Source organism: Neopelma chrysocephalum, unplaced genomic scaffold (genome assembly GCF_003984885.1).
Source record: "Neopelma chrysocephalum unplaced genomic scaffold, ASM398488v2 Primary Assembly neopelma1_382, whole genome shotgun sequence".
Lineage (NCBI taxonomy): Eukaryota > Metazoa > Chordata > Aves > Passeriformes > Pipridae > Neopelma > Neopelma chrysocephalum.
The window spans coordinates 1,162,226-1,181,805 of record NW_020898046.1 but is presented as its reverse complement, the minus strand read 5'-3'; the positions used below and the strand labels follow the sequence as shown (position 1 = coordinate 1,181,805).

At 42.9% G+C, this 19,580-nt stretch overlaps 1 protein-coding gene across 1 annotated transcript in view; it reads right to left on the bottom strand.

Moving 5' to 3' along the window:
- The window catches only part of UNC5C (unc-5 netrin receptor C), a 233,213-nt gene extending 224,083 nt beyond the window's left edge, over positions 1-9,130 (bottom strand). Inside the window, exon 1 of the mRNA XM_027706581.1 lies at positions 8,638-9,130. Coding sequence (XP_027562382.1) covers positions 8,638-8,761 — 124 coding nt within the window. The 5' untranslated portion in view covers positions 8,762-9,130. The remainder of the gene's footprint in view (positions 1-8,637) is intronic.
- Between the last annotated feature and the right edge of the window lie 10,450 nt (positions 9,131-19,580).

The window sequence follows — 19,580 nt, the reverse complement described above, 5'->3', positions numbered from 1 at the left end:
CCAATGCACATGAGAACAGAATTAGTCTCGCTTGCTATTCTGTCCCACTTCTTACTCCTCGATTTCGGTATGACTGAACTGCAATTAACCTCATTCAGTGAGACCATATTATTATTTTCACTCGCTATGTAAACTTTCCAGTATAAACACATATGTTGGGACTGGATAAGACAAGGGATGTATTTAAACAATAAATAAATACACTATATCATAAAAGTGCAGCAATTCATATTCCAGCCATTATTTTAGCAAATTTATGGCTGAAATATAGCTCTCCAAGAAACTCTGAATTACTAATAATCCTGTGATCACTTTTCACTGTCTCACCTGAAATGCACTAAAATCAAGCAAAGAAACACCTGGGAAACAACTCTCAGTTCAAAGTTTCCAAAACAGCTGCAATACAGTAAACCTTATTTAACAGATCGTCCAAGGCTTACTTGCACATTTCCTTGTATCTAGCTGATGAAATTCAAGATTTCTCAAACAATTGCATCAAGCACTCAGGGGACCAAGAAAAACGCAAGCTTTCCTTTTTCTCAAAGGATACACTGTTAATCCACAGAGATTAACATTTCAACCTCTCACTCAATATGAGACTACGAAATAAAGCTACTTTACTTCTTGAAAATAACTAAAAAGGGATTGGCACGAGCTACCTAACAAGAAAATGCTCAGCTGTTGCCAAGCCAGTAAAATCTATATGAGCTCCTTTAGCATTATTGTTGATAATGTTACCACAACAAGAGAAAAATGATACTGATTTAATTGCTTAGGCAACTTCATAACTTTTATGACTGGTAAGGCAATGGGGTCCTTTAGAGCGCAAGTTGTTCATTCAGACAAATGAAGTACAGTTGAATAACATAGCCCTGAATTGCAGATTAAACCCAAATGAAACAAAACAACCCAAGCCAGTGATCCCTATTCCATTTACAACAGTGCTCAACTCATGCACTGGATCTGCTCTTCCTCCTTCCAAATTTGAGATAACACTGTGGATTTCACTGGGCAAAGCAAATCCTTCCCTGGGCAAAGCAAATCTTTCCAAACTGCCTGCCACCAGAAAGTCAGAGCTTCTAGGGAGCATCCCTGTTCCTGAAGAACTTTTGCACTTTTCCTTTGTCCTGGTTCCAGCCAGAACAGAGTTAATTTTTACAGTAGCCAGGAGGGGGCATGGCTAGGACCTGGAGGTTACTACAAACCACTTCACATCATTTTCCAGGGACCAGGGAAGGGCTCTCTTCCAGGTCAGCCTAGCATGGCAGAGGGAACAGTCAGGTGTTGCTATTATTGGGGGGAGCAGGGTTCTGTGACAATCTTTGCCTGTTTCTTTTACCCTCTGTCATTAGTATTGTTGCTGTTACTGTTCATTTTCTTATCTTGTTGTTTCCAATAATTTGTTCTTACCTCAGCCGTGATCTTTACCTTTTTGTGGCTCAAATTGTCCTCTCCCTCCCACCACAGGAAGAGGGAGAAGGGGAGGAGGGAGCAGCACATAGTTTGGAGGGTCTCAGTGGGAGCATTAAATTGGGGAGTATCATTCCTAAACCACGATATCCTTTTATACATATTTCTAGATACCAGAAGATATAAAGAAATCATCAGTGAAACTTAACAATTGGGAAGGCATCTGGGAGCCTTCAACATAGCATTCCCTCTGTACTATCCCTCATTGGGACTGTCAGATAAGAAGGAGGATGAACCAGAGCACCAGTCTTGGGTACTCAGAAGCCTCGAGCTTGTATTTTGGCTTCCTTACACATTTGCTCTGCAACCTTAGGCAATTCCCCTTAGATATTTCCACCAAACAGTGATAAAAATAGCAAACCTCCAAATCTAGCAGGATGGATTAGAGATTAAACATCTAATGCAATGCGACAAATAAGAACTTCCCATTGTCTTTAGCAATGCAAATGCGTAGCAAAGCTATCCTAAGAACTTAACTGCGGATGTCCCCTATGTGAGGTATAACCAACTGAGATGAGCATGCACAGCTCTTCGGGTGCCTCTCCTGTCCTGCCTGTGTAGGACTCATAACAAAGGAAAGTGAGAATTTGAGGAGGTGCTGATTTACTGCAGCATCACATACTGACAGATGTCCCTGCCTTGATAGGACTATTGGACTGTCATGCAAGCTACAGCAGCACTGCCTGCATTTGGGGAACAGCAAAGTTACTCCTAAACCCAGCATTACCTGACATTGCCTGGTGGAATTAAGGATAATGTCTGGGACCACTGAGAACCTGGGTCTCTATCTCAATTTGCATGGCAGTAAAATCAGCATGATTTCCAAAAAACAAATAGAAGAGAGCGAGATCTAGAAAGTGCTGTGAATATATGCCCTAACCAGTGCTTAACCAGGACTGTAAATCAAGTTTAACAGTGAGGTTTTTCACTAGGCTGGTTGAAATATATGGAAAAATGTAAATTTCATTTTCACTGAACACCCCGATTTTCAGAGAGCATAAATACAAAGAGTTTGGTCAGTAAGGTAAATATTCAGGGCTTTATTGACCTTTTCACTAAAATAACTGAATCTTTTCTGGTTTTGATTAAGGTTTCTTGCTTTTTTTCCAACCTCCCCCTAGCAAACAAACAAAAAGGAATCTTTTTCTGTCTTCTGTTTTCCCCTAAATTTTCCATGTTGATAAAAAGGATATTTTAAAGTGAAACTGTTTTTGCATGAAGCTCTTTCTTCCCCAGCTCAAACTTTTAGATAATGTGCCAGGCTATAAAGGGACTCCCCAAAACCTGGCGTTTGATGAATTGGGAGGAAATCCCATGTTTCCTGCTTAACGTATATGTGATTTGGGATGGAGTCATAAAAGCAAACAGGAAGCTGTTCTGGTGATGACTACCTAGGGGGAAAGCTATATACAAGCATCTCTGAGGTTACTGAAAGCTGGGAAAACCTCTGGCAGCTTTTGCTTCTTACTTGTGCATGTTGTTTGTGCAAGCAGACCCAACCTCAAGGAAAACAACTGGAACAAAACTACAGTTTGAGGCTTTCTTTTACCTTCTCCAGCCTGTGCGCGCACAGTCAGTTTTATGCTACATCCTCACCCTAGAGAGATAAATCTAAATACAATAACCACAAAATGAATGTTCTGCAAAATGTTTAAGCAAACCTATCACAAAACCAACAACAATACCCCATAAATCAGCTCCCCATCACAGCAGTGGAGTTTGGGGTTGGAGTACCTGCAGATGTCCCCATTAAAGTAAACACACTTGAATGAAGTATGTCCAAAATTAAGGGGAATTTTGTTGTTCCTATTTGTTCTGTGTAAGGTTCTTTATAACCACTTCCCTTTTAGCATAATTTCAAATGCTTGCTTGCAAGTGATGCAAATTAAGTGTTTCTTTGAATACAGTTTGCCTCCCAGAAGACTTAATAACATTTCCTTCAGACCGCCTATTGGATAATGTTATGATGGAAAGATCCAGGGGCGCCTGCTCACGAGACTGGACTCTACCGAGCACACACAATAAATCACTTAAAACACCACCATTCCTTCAGCCCTTGGAAGCAGTCGGCACTAAGTCGGCCTCTGCACAACATTATTCTGATGCTGTGCTGATGGAGGTTATAGCCAACTGGAAAACCACTGCTTGTCTCTTACTCCTGGCTTTTAATTCTTGACTTATACTTTAAAAGCTGTTTTATACCTCCAAGTCAAATGTGGAGCAAAGACAGCTAATGAAAATGACAGACGGTGTAATTACTGCTTTATTGGCACCGATGCCAAGATCACTGCCTGCTAGACTTGAATACCTCCACTGGGTGGCTAACAAGATGTGCACTCCACAAAGTAGCACAGCCCTCTCCCCACCCTAAAGGGAGGAAAGAAGGAAAAGTAATGTCATTTTTTCCTACAGGGACATATAGATAGTTATATAAAATATATTGCACAGGCAGAACATCCATGATTACATTAACTTTCTTTTCAAAGATAGCCTGCAGTAACAAACCAATAATCTGAGCATTTGAGACTCACATTGAGTCCAATACTCTTTGACTAAATCACAGTAAACTGTTCACTACTTTGAGCAATGCAAATCTACCCAGGAATTCCCCTTTGCAACAGCAATTCAAACATATTTTTCTGATGAGCTGCTGAAGTAGTTTTTTATGCCTTTTTGCAGAAAAAGTAACCAGAACTGATTCCTCAGAAGTCTGATGATATAAAATCCAGAAAGAACCAGAAATCAACAAATATAGCCATACACTATAACCGGGTTACTCTGAACAAGATTGTTTAGCTGGTAGCATGACATAAATGTAGCTTCACTTTTCAAAGTATAACTCTCCTTAGTGTCTTACTTGTGCACAAAACTCTGGTTGTATACTGTACAGAAATACTAAATTGTTGTCCTACTCAGCCTGGGCTTCTCTCACCTTCCATAGGAACTGATGTTGTTTTGTATCTTATTCAACTGAACTGGTCAGACTGTGCCTCAAAAGACCTCTCTTCAATTTGCATAAAGATAAAGATATTTACCTGGAAATATCTAATAAATATAATCTACATTTTCTCCTCTCTTAGTGCACAGACCAGCTATGGAAGTGATTTGCCTGGCCTTGGCACAGAGTTGTATTCCTGTTTTCAGATGTACTGTATTTGGAAAATTAAATTAGGAAAATATTTTTCATTTGGTTAATGCTGTTTCCTATTTCTGAATTCGGATGTCACACACAAAGCTAGTCCCAAAATATAGTGAATAACTGGGGTTTGAGACCGTTACCAAAGAAAAATAAAGTTGTGTAGTGAGTGATCCATGTAAAATGATTAAGTGCAAACATGCACAACAACTGTGGAAATGTCTGGCATTCTTACTGTACAAAGGAATAGATGACACTGACAGTAATGCTGAAGAGCCATCAGAAGGATGTGATGTATATACTTTTTCCATAACTGTTGCAACCAGCTGCTAGAGCCTGGAGCCAGAGGAAGAAGAGCCCAGATTCTGACTCCCATGTTCCCGGGGGGGAATCACTCCTCTGCGGACAGATCCATCCACTTAATTTTAATCCTGCTTAAACTGCACCTCAGTCAGCAAAGAAAACCTTGTGTCTGCTTTGCTTTCAGCAACGAGTACTGCCGTACTAAAATGCTACTCAGGACCAATGCAGACTGCCACAGCCAGCTCAAACTTGTCAACATCATTGAAATCTGCCACAGTACATTGCTTTAAAACAGATTAATGTTTCAAAGGGCCTTATTCATACACAACAAAATACTACTTGGCTCTTGCTTTATTAATACAAATACTATTACACCCACATGATCAAATACAAGAGATCTACTGATGCATCAAAATAATTAAGTCCTTTCCCCCCCTTTCTTCAACAAGACGTGTTTAGGTATTTAATTAGGAAACGCATCCCCAAAAGGTTAGTACATTCACATGTTATATTTCACTTTTTCTGCACTAAGCATTTTCAAACTGCTGTTGTTGCTAATACAGACTATGCTGGGGCAAGAAAAATATCTGCACATATGGCTCCTTTACAGTTTTCTTTTTAAATTGTCACTTTGATTTAATTAGGTTTGAGGGGTTAAGCATAAAAAAATGCACTCTTTTATTGTAAAGGAACAAATGAAACACAACCTCATTAATACATAGTCCCTTTAGCTTTTCTATCCATCTTTTACACCACTGTTATTAACCCAGAAAGCTGTCTGAACCATGCTTGTCACAACGGATAGATAGCCTGACTCTGCCTTTCGTCCCACCTACACACTAAAAAGGTGAGAGCCACAGTATAAGTGGGTAGCACTTTGAGAGGTGGGAAGTGGGGCGGAGTAGGAAAGCACAACAGCTGAAACCCAGTCGCTGCTGATTGAAGAGCCAAAGGAAAAGTTGCCCTTATGGAGATGGCACTGAAGTGCCAGGCACGGGCACAGTTTGAGACATTTAAATTCTCATTCTGATGTAGCTTATCATAGAGGATAGTGAATGCAGTGAAATGCCAGACCAGAGTTGATTCTGGCTTGATAATCGCTCTGGCCTCATTCACACCACTTTGAGAATTAAGGGCTGTCTCTATCATTGTGGCCATTTCCTGTTCTCTCCTGATAACAGCCGAAAAATACTTAGACAGCTTCAGATAAGAAGAAATAGTAAAACAAAAAGCATATTTAGGTCCACTGAGAAGCTCACAGGAGGACAAGGAGATGCAGTGATATGAATCTGCCAGGGAGCTTGGGGGGTTGGTTCACCAGCTACTCAGTTAATAAATTCATTTTCCACGAGGCAATGAAAAGGAAAGCATGAAAGCAGAAGTCCCAGCAATGCCCATAGCTTTCTTAGCCTGCTTCAAAAGATAAAGACAGTTCGGGAATGGAGATGAAACATATATGTTTTTGAAACATACAAATAAAATAGAGGGAAAACTTTGCCCAGTGCTATATGATGAGGAAACTTCCTGAAGAGGGCATAGTTAAACTGTTGATTCATTGCCTCGCTGAAGCACCACATACACACATATATGAAGATCCCCACTGCACACTCCAACCAGAAAATCCCTCAGCTCTGGGAAAAATGCCAAAACCTGCACCCAAATTCTGTGCCTGTTCCTAGCAAATGGAAAATATAAATAAAAGTAAACATGGAAAAACAAGCCCAAGACAAATAGCTATATCCCTACAACATTCCCTGGATTTTCTACTGTGCTGTGGAAGTTTATCACACATTGCACTTTGGGAAGTGTTCATGAAGAGCTCTCTGTCCCTTTCTGGGTAGGTGAGCACACCTGCGTCCTCTGACAGGTCCCACACGAGTCACCCTCTGCAGTGCAGGCACAAGGGGCCTGGCTCCTCTCCCCTCATGGCATTTCTGGCACACAGTGTTGTGTTACGGAGGGTAAGTGTGGAAAGGAGAAACCATCCGAGAGTGTGCGGTACGCCCTGTGGCACTGAGATGAGCGCTCTGAAACAGCCGAACGCAGGGGGTCCTCTCTTCCCCACTCAGGCCATCTGTCATGCAACCTCCCATATCCTGCTACCAGAGCAGGCAGGCTCCTTTCCACTCCAGGTCCAACTATCTGAACGGATGTTCTTCAACACCCCCCATCAACACAGACTGATATGTACTGACATCTAGGTCTACATGCACATGGTACTATTAAAAGCTTTAAATACAAAACATCAAACCTGTCCTATCTTGAACATGAAACCAACCAGGGAAAGGAAACAGTATGTAAGACACAGATGAAACGTGGCACAATGTATAGGACATTTTTGTACTTTCATTCTCTGCTACCCCCTTTTTATGACCAGATTTCTGATCTTCCTATGAGATAAATGCCTGGTATGAGCAAGAGGATGTGACTCTGAGGATGGAGTAAGTATCAGTAGGAAATGGATTAACACCATTACATGCACAGACATGATTTTCAGTGCATCCAGCCCACCAGCAGCAAGCCTATAGCTCCCAAAAGCCTGCCAGGAGCACTGAGACACAGAGCAACAAGCACTGCTCTCCTGTCAGAAAGGCCACACAGGAGAGTACACTTTGTAATGCCTAGGTGAGAGCACAGAGTCAGATCTGTGCAGTTTTCACAGGTGCCTCTTCATAGAAATGATGTGGGGAAAAACCAAGCATTCTTACACTTGCATTATGCTAGCCAGCCTAAATCAAAACTCTGGTGCATATTATTACTGCTTGGTTACATATATGGACAAAACCCCCCGAAAACAAAACAGTTTCTAAAATTCCTTTTCTCTTGTTAGCCATATAACTGAGATTTCCAAGTGCTTTAGCAAGCCCACACATCCTTGCTGTATGCAGCTTTGCCCACATGCAGCAACAACCTTTCTCTCTCTCCAGTCCACCACAAAAGCAACACATTTCCACATTAAGTCTAACTCCTGGGAAGAAAGAAGAAAAGCACCGAGAAAGTTTGTCCAGCATCAGCTCGCAGGAGAAAAAGCCTCCTGCTGTGGCTGTCTGCCGGGTGGGTGCCACACTGTGTCAGCGTTCTTTGTGATGCTCTCAAACATCCCTAAACACGCACTGAGAATCAGGACATTGTCACTTGGAAAGAGGAATTTATACACGGGCCACAGGGCAAGCAGATCTAGATGTACTCCAGAATCCCCGACACGGGAGGGGAAACAAAATCCCAAAACATAAACACAGAAAGACGGTAACTCCCTTCGGGTATATCATGTTCTAGGCAGGAAGAAGGAGGGTGTGGGGGGCGATGAGGGGGTTCAAGAATGACCGTCGGATGCAGAGCCCCGGGGCATGGCTGCGCCGCTGCCGAGGGACACCCGCCCCGCACCTGCCTTTCCCACGCACCTTGCCAGCCCTCCAGGGCGCACCGGCACCCCTCTCCCGCCCCGGAGCTCTGTCGGCGGGGCTCCTTCAGCCCAAACTTCCCCCTCTGCTCCCCGTGCCCCACTTGAGGACAGAGTGCAGGGAAACGCCTGTCCCGGCCAGGCTCAGCACCGGCAGAACCGACTCGGCCAGTGAGGCCGGACCCCGGCGGGGGTCGTGCATGCGGGGGAATGCACTGTTTGCACATACAAACACGCGGGGGGGGAGGGAGAGTAACGGGATAAATTCGCATATCTCGCCCGCACGCGGAGGACGCCCCAACCCTTATCCATCCATCCATCGCCTTACCTTGCGCCGCGGAGCCGGGGCGGCTGGCCCCCAGGACGGCCAGGGCGGGGAGCACCACCGTCTGCAGCAGGTATCCCAGTCCCAGCCCGCAGCGGGCCGCCGTCCCCTCCAGCCCCTTCCCCATGGCCGGGGGAGCGGGGCAGTCGCGCTGAGCCGCGGAGCTTTCCTGTGCCGCCTGTGCCGGCCCCGTCCCACCGCCGGGCGCGGAGCGGCGCGGAGCCCCCGCGGGGCGCTCAGGGGGCGCGGGGGACGGCGGGGCGAGGGGCTGCGCTCGTACCGGGGGCACAGGGGCGCTGCATGGCCCCGCGGAGGGGCGCGGAGCCGGCGGAGCGCTGCTTTCTTCCCGCGGGCGGCTCGGCGCTGCTGCCTCCACCCCGGGGGTGGGCGGGGGCCGGGGCCGGGGCCGGGGCTGGGGAGAGGGGGCTGCGCCGGCCGCCTGCGATAAAATGCGAGCTGGAGCGAGGAGCGGACCCAGAGGGAAGGGGGCGGGGGAGGCTGGGAGCCACCCGCCGCAAAACCGGCCCCCTTTCGCCTCCCCCGCCCGCGCCCCCTGCGCGCACACCCGCGGGTACAGTCGCGCGCGGATGGTGGTGCGCACACGTGCGCGCCCGCACACGCACAAACACGCGCTCGCACCCCCGCCCCAGCCCGCCCCGGAGATACGGCCGGGAGCGGACGCGGGAGCCGGGGCTGCGCTAGCCGGACCCCTCTACACCGGCTCCTTCTTCCCCACGCTGTTCCCGTGGGCCTGACACCCCCACACACGCACCTACAGGGTTCTGAAGGACCAGGACATCTTTAGGGAACCATAAAATGCAGAGTGGGGAGCCCCGTGCCGGCCGGGCGTCACCCGTCTTCTCCCATAAGCAGCAGGGTAGAGGGCAGGGGGAGAGAGCGAGCACCAGGAGAGCTGTTGGAGAACCCACCATCCGTGGGAAACGTCTCGCCGTTTGTCCTCCAGGGCCTTCTCTCTTAAGGCTGGGGTCGGTCCCTGCCAGACCTTACCCTTCCACCCCTAAAAAGCTGTCTCCTGGCCTCTGCCTTCACCACGTACTCACCAAATCTCACTCAGTGGGGTAGCAGTGCCTACACCTCAGGTTTGCTGTTCAGCCAGGGCTCGATTTGGTTTTACTGTTGCTTTCTAGGGTTTGGGTTTGGGTTTTTGTTTTCTTTTTTTAATGGTTTAGGGTTTTGTTGGGGCTTTTACGTTTGTTTTGGTTTCCATTGGGTTTTTCTTTTTTGAAGTTGTCCTTCCCTTTGCAGAGCCAAGGCAGCCTGTCTGCAGCCATTAGCAGATCCAGCACCTCACACACCAGGTGTGTCAATGCCAGGGGCTGTTGCTCCACAGCCCTCCCCACACCATAGTACTCCAAGGAAGGTTGCCTTCTCCAGCCCAGAAGTTCTCTCAAAGCAGGGCTGCATGAGAGACAAGGAGCGCTCTTTTCCTCGGAGGTGCGCCTGGGATCTTCCCAGTCACTCTGGCTTTGCCTTCCCCTCCCCCCCCCCTTCCACACAAGAAAACAGCAGCCTTGCTGATGCTGCAGGAGGGTTTCCCGGGGGCCACGGGAGCTGCCTGCCTCCAGGGAGGCTCTGTTGCACCTGCCCCCTGACTTTAACGCCCTTCCCAGGGAATTACCCAGACTGTTCCCATCTCAGGGTCTGGGGGGCAGCATTTTTTTCTCCTACACAGCAGCTTACACAAAGCTGCAGTGTGATAGGAAAGCAAAGGTTTTTTTGTTTGTTTGTTTGTTGCTTTTTTTTTGTGTAGGCACAGAGCAAGAAAAAAGGGCAGTTATTGTTCTGAGCAGCATACCTGGGCATGCCTGGAAGGTGCCCCGAGTAGGCTGTGTTTCAAGCCCAACAGGCTGATTTATCCAGTAACTGTTAGCAGTAATCTCCAACTGGAGCACTCCACCCCTCCATCTCCTGACTGTACTACATCCTTTAAGGGGGTGAGTCCCATCAGCTTCGAACAATACAGCATAGTTTAGGAAATATAAAGGCTCTGCCAAAATCCGTGAGTTAAGTCCTAAGGCTGTGTAAGTGGTGAAAAGGAAACTCTCAACTTTTAACCATGTTCAAAGGGGAACGTGAGTCCTGAACAAGAGCTTTTTTGTTTGCAGGCATTCCCTACAGTGATCCCTGGCTTCATACTCCCTAGCCTTTAGGCTCAGGTTGGTCGTCAACAGAACAGTTCCCCATGTATGATATCTATTTGCCAGTTTTGCTGTAACTCCGTAAGCTGGGAGCATCTCTCTTTTTTGAGGTATTTCTTTCCCCTGTGCTAGGGGAAACTTTTCAGAGGCAAGAAGAGAGGCCCCTGAAAGATGTCACACATGGAAGATGTATTCATTGCAGCACCAGCTGACGGGCACATCTCTTGCCACAAGGGATGAGAGAGGGAGGGCTTGCTTCTCCATTAATTGGAGTTAATTTATTTTTGATGTTTTGGAGCTTCCCAGGAGTAATACCTATAGTTCCAGACTTAGTTTCTAGTTAGTAGCTCAGTGACCTCATTAAATAAGTCCATCCCAATTTCAAAATATGTCCCTGCAGCCCTGCCAGGGATCCCTGGTGGCTGCCAACCTGTCAGCCTCTCTGCCCTGGAGTAGGTGCAAGGGGGAGCATTGCTGCTTCACAGCTGTGACAGAAGTGATGGCACAGGGACCACAAGCTCTCAGCTTATGGAGAAAGAAAGTCTTTTTTCCAGTACCCAAGGTGTGGTGGACAACGGAGGAACAAAGGTACTCCAGTCTGAGGTGTTCAGTAATCACTTTTCTACTGGAAATGGGTATACCTTGACCTGGAGAAGATGGTTCAGGCAACAGCAACAAATAACTAGATAGGGATCTTCTCTGGAAAATATTCTTTCAACTCTTTTTATGCTCCATTATGTGTAAGAAAGGGCATCCAGGGATGCTCCATGTGTCTGCATCACAGCTTTCTCAGTGATCCAATATACTCTGTCAAACAACACTTGTGACTGGGCCAGCCCTAATGCCTCTGCAATGGATTTTGCCTATTCAGGAGCAAGTCTGTCCAAGGGCTCTTTATTTTTCTCCTTATGAGATAAACAGAATTATTATCCCAGCTTAATAAATTTGACATTTGACACCAGAGTTAAATGACTGATATAATTCAGGGATTTGGGATTAGAAAGTGCAAATTGCCTGGATTTATTCCAAAAGTTGTTTGGTTTTTGGTTTGGGGTTTTTTTTCCCTGATAGAACCTGGCTGGGAAGGTGTTTTCCAGCTGTTAGAAAAGTCTGTGACTTAAAAGTACATGTAATGTAAGTGTATCTTTTTGTCAATTTTGATGTCCTTAAAAATCACTCCATACCCTTCATAAACTCATCTGAAGCAAATATTAATCTCCAATTTTCGTACTTGGACAGAAATGTCAGGTGTCAAAGAATTTTCATTGGAAAGTGGCTTAAGTAGCCTAACAGGTGTCACCTTCACTAGGTTTCCAGGTAAGTTCAAGAAATCACAAATCCAAATTACATAGCCACAGTAAAAGACTATAAAATCTAACATTTAAAAAGTTTCTCTGTAACTTGTATAGTGGTGAATTTGATTTCAGTGTGTTTTCTTGCCCAAGCATCTGGAGTTGCAAAACCATCAATGAGAAGGTATATTGGATTTGAAAAGTCCTATCAGCTTTTTAAAGCATTTTAAATGAGTTCAAACTGGACCAAGCCAATTAAAACAGGATCAAAGTGGTTCCAACCCATTCAAACCAGTCTAAACTGGATCAAACTGGTTCCAATTGGTTCAAGTGCCTTGATATTCATTGCAAAGAGTTGCAAAATTTGATTGATTACTTTGCAGCAGAGGTACTAAGGTCCCCTGTGCTATGTGCGACTTCAGCAAGGCTGGTTTGAACAAGGAAAAGAATCTTTTCTGTGCATTGATAATTCCAGGTAAGATTCGTTAACCCGTCCTCTCACTGACCGCTGTGTTCCTTGGCACATACTGTCACCTCTGTCCAACCAATCTGAGGACTCATTAGGTACACAAACATCAACAAGGGATGCATATTCAGGTTACGCGTCAGGTGATTATGATAGTCAAGATGCTCTCGGCTACTGAGATACACCTAAAGCAGCATGGTGTATTTGAGAGAGGGCTGTATTTTGCATGCTCCTTCACTAGCTGTTTGCAGTGGCACGTGGCATGCACACCTGCTTTTGGCTGTGCCATTACCCCAGGCTCTACCATGCTGCTCTTATTTTATGGCAGAGCCCAGCACTATGCAATCCAAAAAGCCAGTGTGTGACAAACCTCTCACTTCACTGACATACATACCCCAATCCATCAAGTACTGCATTTTTCTCTCACAGTTTAGATAGGCAATTACTTCCTCTGTGGTTGCTATGTGTTATACCGTGTATCAGCAAATGAAACTACCCTTTTGATATCTTACATTTCAAGAGCAACACAACCTCATTTCAAGTAAAAACTTCTGAACATTTTTTTCATGCTGGAAATGACTATTTGTGGTGGAACTGTGGTCCGAGGAAAATTTCTTTCATACCTACTGAAATCTAATAAAACAACTGATTGTGTTTCAGCTTCCAAAATCACTACTTTGTCTGCTTATTTCTGGAACCAGATCTTCCAAATTTCCTCTCTTACTTATGAATTACAATTATGTGCTAAATTTTCAGTCTTGACATTATATTAGTAAGTCTATGGGTCGGCATATATGTTAATAGCGCCCACTTAAACAGTTTAAACAGTGTTTCACCTCATAGCAACCATTACTCCAGATCTATGCTGAATCACCTGGAAGACCATATGATGTCCTGCTCCTGATACCATTTGAGGTGCACAGCTCCCATTTGTTTAATAAATTAACAATTTAACAATTAACAACTGTGTTGTCCTCACCATTCTTTCTAACAGCTCGGATTTTCATAATATCTGAAGAGGACCTTCTTGAACTAAAGTAATTATACTAAAGGTAGGGCCAAATTCTGTCTCTGTATGCATGCTAGATATCATGCATAACATCTTGTTATAATTCCTGCAAGAGGATGCTGCAATCTGAGCTCAGGACTTGTTCACCTAGGGAAGAAATGTTAAAAATTCGAAAGTGTTTAAGTCTCACTTTCAGTAGTCAGGGGCATCATATTTTTGAATGACAACAGGACTTAGGCTCCTTGCCCATTTTTGAAATCTGTGTCCTCCAGCTACAGCCAAATAATGCAGCCAAAGAGCTTTTTCTTTCATATGAATTGTCTGTAAACAGATCACAAATTTCTTATTTATTTATTCTCTCTTCACATTTGTTTGGTGAATATTTTCTCTGAACAGCTCCTGAGCTGTAGCTCATTCATGCACAATTCATCACGAGCATTTGAAGTCCAGTATTCAAACTATTTTCCTTATTCCAATGGAATGATACCATATGAAAACATTTCCCATCTACAAATATTCTGTAACAAAAAAACAAAAAAAACCCCCAACAAACAAACAAAAAGCGTGATCATTTTAATCTCTATCTGCCTGGAAATTCACTGCAGAAATACAGAAGGTGAGACCTACTGTCAGTTCCTATTTGTTGGGACCTGAGGCGAGCGTTGCCCTCGCTGTTTCTGAAGGCAGCTCCGGTGGCGACAGGCGGCTGAGCGATTGCGGTACCTCCCAGCAGAGGGAGATATGATACATCGACTCCGGCCCCGGCTGCACAGCTCTCAGTCTGCAATAGATCGATGAGTCATGAATGTTTTAGGAACATGTCAGAGTCCCATGGCTTCTCATTATCTAAGCATTTTATCTGAGTACAAACCTCTTTTAGGCCTGTCCCTGATAGCTGCATCATCCTATACCAGATTTCCTCTGTCTTCAGCTGAGGTGAAGGACATGCATAACTTGATGTATTTCAGTCTGTTGCACAACAACATCATATTCCTCTCTCCCTCTCCACTCACAATTATTTTTTGTAGCATTGTAACTACATATCTACCTTTAAGTTGAATATTAATGTGACTGACAGGTCTCAGTCTGCTCCAGGATCATCAGATTCCACTGAATTTGGTTATCTCTTTTGTTTGGCAAGTACTAATTTCTGATTTTCCAGTTCAGGGTATGATGTCTCCAAATTTCTTTACCAGTGTCACAAAAATTCTTTCTCCGATGTCTGAATGCTACCTCACTGCCCATCTCTGCCTTTGTGTTTTCTCCCTGCCTTAGGTACCATGCGATAACAACATAATTGCTTTTGGGATCTTTGTTTCAAATTCTCTCTGTAGGTGTGTATACTGGGTTTCTCTTACTCTGTGCATTATTTTATGGATCCTCTTCCCTGATACACTTTGCAGAAAGTGACATTTGAAGTAATTATAATTACAGCATTTATTAAACCACTGCTTAAGGGAGGAAACTGATAGCATGCAGAAAGAAATACTAAAGAAGAATAAGAAAACTCTCTGGCAAAATATGTTTAAGAAGATGCAGATTCTATGAAGAAATATATTTTCTGACAAAATTAACTGTTAATGTAGTATTTTGGTGCTCTACAATAGCATCAAACTTACACACAGACCTGTGTAACATTCATCTGTCTTCTAGATTAAAAAAATTGCATAATTTTAATTGTTACAGATTTGCTTTATAGTTCAATATATTTGTAGTTTTGTACATTAACTATTTTGTGAAAACATATCACATTAAGCAAACTATGGGAGTTTGAGTACATGGCAATGGCCCCAGCCTTCCCATCTACTTTGTGAGGAAAACCAACTACAACAAAAGCAAAGAGCCTCGATTTGTATGCTTAGGTTTTTTCCCCTTTTCATTTTGAATTTTGACAAACTACTCTGTTGTACAGTGCATTTAAAGTGCAACTCTCCCCATTAGCTGCTCTACTGCATTTACTCCTGCCAATGTGTAACTTAATAATCTTTTTTTTTTACTCAACAGAAAGAAGCTTTCATAGGGAGAACCTGAAATTTCTGACCAGCATGTGACAATAGGAGAAAATCTGTTGTAATGCCTGTAACGGAAGCCTAGTTGTGTGTTTTCAGTCTTTTTTCTCCTGACCTCTTGGTGGCAGGGCAATTAGAGCTCAAATGTACAGGGGAAGTTATCCCAGTACAGTAATCAAAGCAAACATTATATAGATTTTGATTGCTTCAACAAGAATGAAGTATTTGTTAGCTGAAGTAGCTTTATTGATTCAAATGAGGAGATGTATTTATTCTGTTTTGTGAAGTGGTCCAAGCTGTGTATGCATTTAATGCTTATGAACTCAGAGATGAAGGACTAGAAAAGTTCTGTGTCAAGCTGTAGAAGAGAAACTGTATCATTTCCAAAATGTTTATTCTAATGTTCTTTTCAAAAGCTAGTTATAATACTTGCAGTTATCATTATCATCTTATAAAAGACCTTTATGTTTCACAAAGAGCGTGATTTGTTTAAGTCACATAATTAACAACATTCTTGACTGTTTAGTAATAATTAGTTTGTTTTCATAGAAGTACTCTGTTTCATCTATCTGTATAGAGGCTGAAAAATGATGGAATAACAAAAATGTTCAGTCTCAAGGCTGAAGATGAAAAGTTTATGAAAATAAAAATTACCCACAATGACAACATGTGATCCTGTTTTAAGCATGACCCTTAGCTCCTTAAAGCTTGTGCTATTCAATGCTAGAAAGTAACTTGTGTGATTTGTGTTACCACTGTAGTATAAATTGACAGCCTTAAGGTTTTTTTCGTCTGAAGACATTATTAGGAATTCAGCTGTGCATTTCCTCATGTGCAACACAGACAACATCAAGCAAAACTTGAAAAATAAAACAGAAGGCTCCCCTTGCTTCTGAAGTCTAACCAGGATAACGTGTGTTCCTTGTAACACACTGAAAAAAAGTTTAAGTTTTGTCCCAAGAAGATGTAGTTGTTCTATGTCTGCTCTTATTTCAAATGAAGTTTTGCAGAGATTTACAGAAACCAGCTCAGGCCCCTTGGGAATAAGTCCTCTATGTGAAAAATCTTGTGCCCTTTCACCTATAGGATTCTACTGTAAAGATAATAGTGAGAGCCTTTATTTTGTCCAGGGAGCATTGAAGGTTATCTGCAGCTGTCTAATTTATTACCACTTCAATTCAAGACCTACATTTTTATTCATTGTTTCTCTGATGAGTAACGTTTTGAAAGGTAATATCAAATAAATGGACCCATGGCTGTGGCCCAACAATGCTTTCTGTTATTAGATGTCTCAGTTGTTCTGTCTTCAAGGATGATTAAAGTATCTTGAACGGAGTTTCTTGGTTCATTTCATTCTATGTGCATACATAAATTAGTTGATGGTAATCTATTAATAAAAACTTAATATTCTACATTATTCTCTATAAAATGTAGCAGGTTTTTTTCTCTTTTTTCTTTTTTTTTCTTTTTGTTTTTGAACTAGAACTATTCGCTCTCCTCAAGAGTCTGATAAGACATAGATTACAATACTGCCTTGATAATGGCCAAGACTTTTGCTTCCTCTGAATAACATGAACTCGAAGATGAAAAGTGATACTTTCTCTTCATAACTAACATTAGTCATTATTTAGTCTTGAGATTATTAAAACCAGTTCTGAAATGTGGAACAATAACTTACCCCTGAAAAACAGGATATGGTAAACTCTGTTTTCTTGGTCCCAACAAAGCAGTACCAGCAATCATGCTATCTGCAAGATTGGCATTCCCTAAAAGCTGCTCCTTCTCCAGGCCACAGGAGGTAAAAATGAGCAGAACTTGATTTTGACAAGATTAGACCACAACAGACCTGCCTGGGGACTCATCGATTTCTCTGGAGTTGAATTGTTCCAAGTAGCAACAATACCGGCTCACTTAACGACCCCTTTGAAAAGCAAGTTTTAATGATCGAGTGACCAAGAGAGAAGGCATAGGGTGGAAGAGAGTAGACACAGGAGGGGGACAAGACAGAATATTGCCAGACGGTCTCAATACTCATAGCAAGTGGGAGTAAGTATGTTAATTATTGGAGACCTTGTATTCTTTCTGCCTGCTCTACATGTTCTCAAAAGTGTCCTGGAAGAGGAAGGCATAAATTGGAACTGAGAAAGAGTAGCATTTTGGAGGCTGCTGGCTGACTTTTTATCCTTTTAATTTTTAGCAAATAAGGAAGATTTGATTACTTTAGAAGAAAATTGAAGAACTGATCACAGTTTACAAGGATGAGCATGTGGGAGGACTGCAGGGGATGGAACACTGTAAAAGTAATAGGACATAATATATAAGCAGCAAGATCCTGTTTCTTAGAAGAATCAAATAAACAATATGATCATAACTAGGACAAGATTCACAGTTACAAGCCAAGAAAAAATTTCATGATTCTTGTTCCTCCCCACACCTCTAACATTTCAGGGATTGTCAAAATCCCTCCAGGAGTACAGAACATCTTTAGCCATTTCCCTTTTTTTTTTTCCTCTCCAAAAGGAATGTATTTTTCACTTAAATTTACTTTTACTCCACACATGCTTTCCGTCTTTCTCTGCGAGAAAAATCATTCTCACAGTGATGCAGCTTGCAATATGGTAGCTGGGCTACCTTTGAGTATTTGATGGAAGGTAGCACTGTAACTTTATCCATTTAGCCAGATTTTTGTGCATGGTGGAGCTTTAAAAAAAAAAAGGAGTTCAGAGAGTGCAAAGGAGTCACTGTGTAGTCTTACCCCATTTTGGCATGGGTTCAGACCTTTTGTTGCCCTTTTAAGGACATTTGTCTGCCCTAGGAGTACCATGTGTCCTTAATGTTTACAAGAGAATTAAGATCACCAGTGATAGTGGTCTTAGGATCAAGAGGCAAGTCTACATTCAATACCTTGTTTATACTCCTAGCTGGTTTTCCCAGAATTAGTACACACATCAACAATTCCATAATGTATGAGTAAGATCTGTTTATTCCTTGCCACAGCTTCAGCATTAATCATTTATCCTTCTCCAAATCAGCAGTAAAACTCTATGCTGTGGAAAAGTACTAAAAGATGTATAGTGTCTTGCAGCAGGATTAGGCTTAGACCTAGTCCAGATTTAACAATACCTTTTTGCACTTCAGTACTGCTCTCTGCTCAAACATATGGAAGTTTTCCATTCAGCTGTGCCTTGCTTTCAACCAGCAATTTTGGCAAACAGATTTTTAGAGACATGCAAAGGTAATCATATATAAATTTTTGAGGACAGAAGATCATTTATGTGGTACTTTTTGCACAAATTATAGAAAATAAATTATAATCTGTGAAGATCCCTCACATCTTGCAGTGCTGTAGAAAGCTGCAAGGCCAAAGCTAATGGAGTTTTCTTGGGTATTGGACTGCTGTCATGCTTGTCCCTGCTGATGAGTGGCATAATTAAGAAACTTGTGTCAGTCTGGGGCTTATGATAGGAGGAGAAAGACCTTTTTAGATCATTGCATCTAGTGGACTAGAAGCTGAGCTGCCCTTTTTTTTCCTGTCTTCTGTGAAGTATTAGTATAAGGTGAACAAGGTGAAGGTGATTGGTGCTGAGCGATATCAACTGGAAGAGAAAATAACAACAAATAGAAATAATATTTTTCTAGAGTTGCCTAAAATCCAAAAAAGCATGGAAAATCTTCCATGTTTTGTCTGCTACTGGTTTCCTGAGAACTTCGGAAGATATCACTTAGTGAGCTAACTCCTTTCATAGCTGCTAAAGTCTTATAGTAGCTTTTATAGCTACTAAAGATTGTGTGCTCATTAGCAGATTGGCCCTGCAACTACACAGCTGTTGCGGCAAATCACTGTGGGGGTATATTTTTCTGGAAACTCAAGGCCACAGTACTTGATATGGTTTTCACCTCTCATGATAACACTTTTCATTTGGACCACTTAACTCTTTGCAGTTTTTAATTCAACTGGCCTGCAAATAGAGCTACTGTTTTCCCCACATACAGTATTTATGTTCTTCCACA